Source organism: Leucopleurus acutus, assembly GCF_964270905.1.
Source record: "Leucopleurus acutus genome assembly, chromosome: 19".
Lineage (NCBI taxonomy): Eukaryota > Metazoa > Chordata > Mammalia > Artiodactyla > Delphinidae > Leucopleurus > Leucopleurus acutus.
The window spans coordinates 44,847,168-44,855,373 of record NC_139161.1 but is presented as its reverse complement, the minus strand read 5'-3'; the positions used below and the strand labels follow the sequence as shown (position 1 = coordinate 44,855,373).

At 52.1% G+C, this 8,206-nt stretch overlaps 1 protein-coding gene across 1 annotated transcript; it reads left to right on the top strand.

Annotated features, from left to right (window-relative positions):
* Window positions 1-1,276: 1,276 nt before the first annotated feature.
* Window positions 1,277-8,110, top strand: SLC46A1 (solute carrier family 46 member 1). The gene is made up of 5 exons (XM_082859999.1): window positions 1,277-1,732; window positions 3,117-3,969; window positions 5,094-5,177; window positions 7,326-7,482; window positions 8,019-8,110. The coding sequence occupies exons 1-5, from the start codon at window positions 1,505-1,507 to the stop codon at window positions 8,074-8,076; spliced, it is 1,380 nt and encodes a 459-aa protein (XP_082716125.1). The 5' UTR covers window positions 1,277-1,504; the 3' UTR covers window positions 8,077-8,110.
* Window positions 8,111-8,206: the final 96 nt, after the last annotated feature.

Sequence of the window (8,206 nt, the reverse complement as noted above, 5' to 3'; positions counted from 1 at the left end):
CAGGCATCTTAAGTTAATGATTGAGTACTTCTCTATGTTTGGGAAGACACAGGAATCTGGGGTCATTGATTTTTTTCTTTAGATGCGTCTCTTAACTACCTAGGGGCGGTGTCCAAAGCACAGAATTTCCCTCAGGTGTACTGTGGGTGGATGGATGGTGGGGGACCGCAGCGGCTAACGGCTGATTTCCAGAGCCTCTCCTAGGCATTGTCCCTGACACACAAGGAGCACTCAGCAAATGCACTGATAAGGGAGAAAGCCAAATAATACGATTCCCTTTTACCGGCAATAAAACTGGCCCAGACAGGAGATCCAACTGCTTTATGCCCCTATTTCTATAGTAGGAGGACCAGGGAGCACAAGCCCACACCTAAGGGCCTCCCAGGTCGTCCACCTTCTTCTCCTCCTCCTCTGCTCCTCCAAGGGCACTGCAGAGCCAGGCCCCAGCCCCAGAAACAAGATAAGCTTCCCAGGGAAAGATCCTGTGGCAGGAGGGGAGCAAGTGACAGCCTGTTTATAACAACAACAGCACTTACAATGTATCAGACACTTTCCACAGCAACTCTTTGAGGCAGGTTCTATTAGCACCACCATTTTAAAGGTGAAGAAGTGGAGGCACAAAGAGCTAAGTGGCATGTCCGAGATAGTAGCGGGGCCTAGGTGATGGAACTGAGGCAGTAGAGCTGGAGGCTGCACTCTTATCCACTGAGTCGCCCCTGTCACAGCGCAGAACATCAGCATAGACATCGGAAGTCATGTGTTCTTGGGCTTCCCTGGTGGCGCAGTGGATAAGAGTCTGCTTGCCAGTGAAGGGGACACAGGTTCAATCCCTGGTTCCAGGAAGATCCCACATGCTGCGGAGCAGCTAGGCCTGTGTGCCACAACTACTGAGCCTGTGCTTTAGAGCCCAAGTGCCACAACTACTGAAGCCCCCGCGCTTAGAGCCCGTGCTCCGCAACAAGAGAAGCCCCCGCTCTCTACAACCAGAGAAAGCCCTCGTGCAGCAACGAAGACCCAACGCAGCCTAAAATAAACAAAAAAAAAAAATTTTTTTTAATTAAAAAAAAAAAAAGTCGTGTGTTCTTCTAGCTCAGCCTTGAGTGTCCGATGTCCTTGTTTCTTCATGAGTCAATTGAGATCCTTGATAACATCTAGCCAATAGAGTTGTTGGGACATTAATGCACTTAGAGTTTAGTACAGTGCCCAGCACATAATAAGCGATCAATGAATGTTAATTATTGATATTCTTGTTACTGTTATGGGTGTTCTGCGCCTGAGGAATGCAGGGCTGTATCCTGGCACGGTCTGCAGTTGAGGTCACTCTGTAAACCAGGGGTACGGGGTCCCTCGCCTCCCCTCCCCAGCCCAGAGAGGGAGGGGCCGAGAGGAAGGGGGCCCACCACTCCTGGCCCCGCCCCACCAGGCTTAAAAAAAGAAAAAAAAAAAAAAAAGACGCTGGGCGCAGGCGCAGAAAGCCGAGCTGTAAGCCTAGCGGCAGCTCAGCATGGAGGGACGCGCGAACTCCCGGGGCGAGTCCCGCGCCTGGCCCGCCGGGCCCGTGCTGTGCCGCGGCTGCGTGGAGCCTCTCATCTTCCTTGCCAACTTCGCCTTGGTCCTGCAGGGCCCGGTCACCACGCAGTACCTGTGGCACCGCTTCAGTGCCGACCTTGGCTACAACGGCACTCGTGACAGGGGCAGCTGCACCAACCGTAGCGTGGACCCCACCGCGCAGGTAAGGGCGGCGGGGAGAAGCGAGGAGCGTGCCAGGGGCGGGCCCTGGGGGCAGCGGAGTGGGCGGAGCCTGCGTAAAGGTTGGGGGCAGCCCAGTGGGTTAGGATATTAGGTGGTGGGCGGGGCCGGAGCAAAGTTGGGGCTTGACTGAGAAATGCGTTGCGGGGATGCTTAAAGTTGATCTAGGTAAAGCGAGTTTGAGGGTTAACAAAAGAGGGTGTCCACTGAAAAAAAATGCATAAACTGAGGGACTTCCCTGGTGGCGCAGTGGTTGGGAATCTGCCTGCCAATGCAGGGGACACGGGTTCGAGCCCTGGCCCGGAAAGATCCCACATGCCGCGGAGCAGCTAAGCCCGTGCGCCACAACTACTGAGCCTGCGCTCTAGAGCCCGCGAAGCCTGCGAGCCACAACTACTGAGCCCACGTGCCACAACTACTAAAGCCCGCGCACCTAGAGCCCGTGCTCCGCAACAAGAGAAGCCACCACAGTGAGAAGACCGCGCCGTGCAACGAAGACCCAACACAACCAAAAATAAATTAAAAAAAAAAAAAAGCACAAACTGAAAGTTGAGAATTATGTTTTATTTGGCAGACTTTCTGAGGACTCAGGCCCGGGAGGCAGTCTCTGAGATAGCTCTGAGGGACTGTTCCCAAGAGGTAAGGGAGGCGCCAGGATATATAGGAGTTTTGCAATAAAAACCAGGTAGTTGGAACATCAAAAGATTACTGTTAATTGAGGAAAACCAGACATCTCAAGTTACTGGGCTTTTTTTTTTTTTGGCTGCACCACCTGGCTTGTGGGCTCTTAGTTTTTTAACCAGGGATTGAACCCGGCCCCAGCCGTGAAAGCACCAAGTCCTAAAAATTGGACCACCAGGGAATTCCCACGAGTCAATGAATTTAGCACTTTTCTAAGTAAGGGAAGATGCAGGAGCCTGGGCTTATTGAAATCACTCCTCTGATATGCACCTTAGCTCTCTAGAGCCAGTATCCTGTTCTGTCCCATCCTGGGTCTGTACTTGGGGCTGGCTGCAGTGGCTGAGGGCTTGGCTGTCGGCAGCCTGTTGGTCTCCATCCTGAGTTACATCAGGGCTCAGCATCAGGGGCGGCAGTAGTGGCTGAGGGCTCGATGGCCGCAGCATCCATTGTTTGCCGATGCGGCAGGCAGCAGTTTTCATTCACAGTGCCAAAAGTAAGAGAATGGATCTTGCCCATTTCCCATACCCCTCCAGTGTCAGTTTTTAAGAGTTGTACTAAAATTCTCTGAGGTTTAGGGCTCCAAAGAAAGTCCTCATCCCTGTATCTCCGAGGTTGGTGATGGTGTGGGCGATGGGCAGCCCAGAGTGAGGAACGGCACCCTGGTAATAAGACTCTTGCCTCCGCAGAAAGTGGAGACGCTTACCTCCCACTGGACCCTCTACATGAACATGGGCGGCTTCCTGGTGGGACTCTTCTCGTCCACCCTGCTGGGTGCCTGGAGTGACTGTGTGGGCCGCCGCCCGCTGCTGGTGCTGGCCTCCCTTGGCCTGCTGCTCCAGACCGTGCTGTCCATCTTTGTGGTACAGCTGCAGCTCCACGTTGGCTACTTCGTGCTGGGCCGCATCCTTTGTGCCCTCCTCGGCGATTTCAGCGGCCTCCTGGCTGCTGGCTTTGCCTCCGTGGCAGATGTCAGCTCCAGCCGCACCCGTACCATCCGAATGGCCCTGCTGGAAGCGTGCATCGGGGTGGCAGGGATGCTGGCGAGTCTCATTGGTGGCAACTGGCTCCAGGAGCAGGGTTATGCCAACCCTTTCTGGCTGGCCTTGGCCTTGCTGATTGCCATGACTCTCTATGCAGCATTCTGCTTTGGTGAGACAGTGAAAGAGGCGACACCCGCCCGGCTCTTCACACTCCGTCACCACCGATCCATCGTCCAGCTCTATGTGACCCAGGCCCCGGAGAAGTCCAGGAAGCACTTAGCCTTGTACTCGTTGGCCATCTTCGTGGTGATCACTGTGCACCTTGGGGCCCAGGACATCCTGACCCTCTATGAGCTGAGCACACCCCTCTGCTGGGACTCTAGGCTGATTGGCTACGGTTCTGCGGCTCAGCACCTCCCATACCTCACCAGCCTGCTGGGCCTGCGGCTTCTGCAGTACTGCCTGGCCGACACCTGGGTGGCTGAGATCGGTCTGGCCTTCAACATCATGGGGATGGTGGTCTTTGCATTTGCTACCATTACACCCCTCATGTTCACAGGTAAAGTGTGTATGGGTTCAGGGACAGTTTGTCTCAGAATTGCTGGGTGAAAACTGGGGACTGGCCACCTGCTGCCGCCAAATGTAGTTCATGCCCATGTCTTCGGAAACATCACTGTGCCCCTAGCCTGCACTGGAGGACAGACAACTAAGAAACCTCATAAAAATGCCATCTTTGTTATACAGAAAATATAGACCTTCAATAGCCAAAGTAATTCATTCACATTACCAACCATAAATATTGTTAGTAAGATAGAACCAAAGACAAAAATATTGCTCTTACACTAATTGCTTCACTCCTTGGCCTCCCACAGCCTATATTCCTGGTGCTCTTAAGCAAAGTCCAAGCCATTAATGCCTTAATACTCACTTCTCTGATAAGAATCACAGGACCTATCTCAAATATCCTTGGTCAGCTTCTTTGGGTTTTTAAAAAAGCCAGTCTTCTCAGACCGCAGCTATCAAATTCCTGCTTGTGTTAGTTCTTCTTTTCTTTCTTTCTTTTTTTTTTTTTTTGGTGGGAGGGGGCAGCTGCGAATGAGGAAGTTAACTTTCCTGAATGGACAGATTTATTTTAATAGAGCCCTAAAATGTGTACAGTCAGCCATTCTGTAATCACAGATTTCCTAATGTGGCCGCTCGCCTGGACAGTGCTGACGGGGACCAGGTACCTTTTTCTCCTGCCCACAGTATCTTCCATGGACTCGGTGCTAGGCTCAACGCCTTCGCGGGTGCAGAGATGATGAAGACACTGTCATTGCCCTGGGATTTGGGGGCCTTTCCCCTGAAGGGGCCCTGGGGGGCCTCATCGTGAATGCACTTCACAGGCACCACTGTTTTTTAGCAGTTTGCAGTTTTTGTTGAGGAGGTAACAGTTGCACAAGGGAGAGAAATGGTTACGAAGGAAACAGTGTAAGCCTGTGAGTAACTAAATGTCAAGGGAAAAGGAACTTGCATTTACTGTGTGCTTGCTGTGCCCCATCATTGTCTCCTTCCCCGTCAGGGAAGTTCTTCCTGTGTCCAATCCGAGTCCCTCATGGGGTAGGTACAGGACCTCTGCTACATCTCACTTGGGCACCCCTCTCCCCAAGCCCATTTCCTTGATGATTGTTTCTTTCCTCACAGGGTACGGGCTCCTCTTCCTGTCGTTGGTCGTCACGCCTGTCATCCGGGCCAAACTCTCCAGGCTGGTGAGAGAGTCAGAGCAGGGTGAGTATCAGGGTGAGCCTGTGTCTGGCTCCTCATGCCCAGTGTTTCCTGAACTGCGCAGAGGGTAGCCACGGGCCAGGAGGCAGCTTACCTTCCTCCCTCCCACCCTGGAGAAATAAGTAGCCAAGACAACTGCATTGCTGTCACAGCGCCCAGGGCTGGCAGAGAACCACAGCGATTTGGATTTTCAGACCACAGCGTTGGAATTTGCAGTCAGCAGCGTACGATTATGTTCTTTTGCATAAGCCAAGCAGAGGATCTACTCTTTCCACACTTCAGCTTTTCCATCTGTAAAATGGATGTGACGATGCCAGAGTTCCCTGCTTCCCTGGGGTCAGAGTGTCCAACTTTGTGATGTAGGTTTCACTGTCTCCACGTGGCAGATGAAGCAGAGGCCCAGAGGGTTAACTTGATTCACCTGAGGTCACTCAGTAAGTGGTGGAACTAGGATGCACACCCAGGTCTGTTTCTAAGAGCAGCAGATCTGGGGATCTGGGTTTTAGTCCTGGCTCTGTCACAGTGGCTCTGTGATCTGGGCCTGTTTCCTCATCTGTAACACATGTGAATTGCTCTTTTTTTGTGTATGGGGCGGGGAGGGGTTCTTTTATAGTTTTTTAAATTTAATTAATTAATTAATTAATTTTTGGCTGCATTAGATCTTCGTTGCTGCACATGGGCTTTCTCTAGTTGTGGCGAGCGGGGGCTACTCTTCGTTGCGATGTTCAGGCTTCTCATTGCGGTGGCTTCTCTTGTTACGCAGCACAGACTCTAGGTGCACAGGCTTCAGTAGTTGTGGCACGAGGGCTCAGTAGTTGTGGCTCGCAGGCTCTTGAGTGCAGGCTCAGTAGTTGCGGTGCGCAGGCTTAGTTGCTCTGCGGCATGTGGGATCTTCCCAGACCAGGGCTCGAACCCGTGTCCCCTGCATTGGCAGGTGGGTTCTTAACCACTGCGCCACCAGGGAAGTCCCGTGAATAGCTCTTGATGACATCTGTAGGCCCTTCGAGCTCTGACAGTCTGATAGTTTAATCTCAACTTCTGTTGGGCTGTTGATTATTTTGCAAAATTTGTGTTCTGCTGGCATATCGATTCTATTTATTTTAAAATTTTTGGCTGCGTTGGGTCTTCCTTGCTGCGTGCAGGCTTTTCTCTAGTTGCAGTGAGCGGGGGCTACTCTTTGTTGCCGTGCGCGGGCTTCTCATTGCAGTGGCTTCTCTTGTTGCGGAGCACGGGCTCTGGGCGAGTGGGCTTCAGTAGTTGTGGCTCACGGGCTTAGTTGCTCTGTGGCATGTGGGATATTCCGGACCAGGGTTCGAACCCGTGTCTCCTGCATTGGCAGGTGGATTCTTAACCACTGTGACAGCAGGGAAGTTCCATGCTGTCATATCTATAAAGAATAGCTTCTCAGGCCTCTTGGTCTTAGATCCCAATCCGGAAACAAGTAGCTCATCCACTTTTTCCCATGTGCCCTGGAAGTAGGATCTGGTGATGGCAGAGACTCTGATGCCATGTATAGCCCACCATGGGTTCTGTTATCCTCAGAACCCATGTGCCTTCATTCATTCACTCAATAAGCATTTTTCTAGCACCTTCACTGTGCCCAGAGATGCCAAGGGGAACAGGAGAAAAGAACAGCTCTTACTAACTGACTGCCTTCAGGGGGCCAGGCCCTGTGATAGGTGCATTACATGCGATTATAGTGTTACCAACAATCTATGAAAGGTATTATCCTTATTTAACAGAAGGGGGACAGAAACCCAGAAAGATAAGTGTCTTATTCGGTGATCACACAGCTGATAAGTGTTGAAACTGAGAATTAGCCCAGAAATTTATCCTAAACAGGAGATGATTCCAAAGGCGATAAACCTAAAACCATTTTATCAGACTTTATCAGACTTTTGCTAGGAGATATCACATGTACTTGTAATATAGAGGTTTAATAACAGCCATTTATTTTGTAGCACAGGCGCTTTCCATGCATGACCTCATCGAAGCCTTATCACAACACATGATGTAGGAGTCATAGCTGAGGAAGGTGACACTCAGAGAGGTTAAGTGACTTGCTCCAGGTCACACAGCTGCGAGGTAGTGGTGTCAGGATTTGCATTTGGGTCTTTCAAATTCCTGAGTGTGCTATTTATTTCTTCACAGGTGCTCTCTTTTCTGCTGTGGCCTGTGTGAATGGCTTGGCCATGCTGACAGCCTCCGGCATCTTCAACTCGCTCTACCCAGCCACCCTGAACTTCATGAAGGGCTTCCCTTTCCTCCTGGGAGCTGGCCTCCTCTTCATCCCGGCCGTCCTGATTGGGTAATGCAGGGCCCTGACCCAGGCTCAAAATGGACCCCTTCACCCTAAATGTATCCTCTTCTTCCTCCTCCTTCCAACCTCCTCAGTCCTGGAGCTCTTCCCCTGTGGGTGTCTCAGTCCCAGCCTGACTCTCGCCTTGCAGCTGGTTGCCTAATCGTCTGGGAGCGATTCCCCGGTAGCAGGGCAGAGGCTGGTAGGGGAAGGGTCAGGCTCACAGTGCTTCTTGGCAAGGCTATGTTCTCGCACCCAGTTCCCCTCACCCCCTCCATTCCCATTTTACAGATGGAACTACGGTGGCAGAAATGTGCTAAAGGGAAGCCTGGAGAGCTTCCTCGGCTAGTTGTGACCGGGCCACATGCTAACCTGACCCACTTGTTTCTTCCCCCAGAGCCCTCTGTCTCTGGACATTGTCTTCCACCTCTCAGCTTGGGGAGGGGGATACCTGGACCAGCCCATCCGATAAAGCCTGTGTCACTTCTCCAGGAGTTGAGGGTCCCCCCGTGTTAAATCTGAACTCTCTCTCTGGTCTCTCACAGGATACTGGAAAGGGCTAATCATTGCCCTGAATTCCAGCAGTTTTCCCAGAGCCCCTGATCTGCCTGGACCAGAGGGCAGGGGGCGAGAGGAGCAACGTGAATGCCAACCAGCTGGAAGTATACGCCTCTGGGTCCCAGTCCTCAGCAGCAGCGGCAGCTCCCCTCAAAGGGCAGTGTTCACCTTGGAC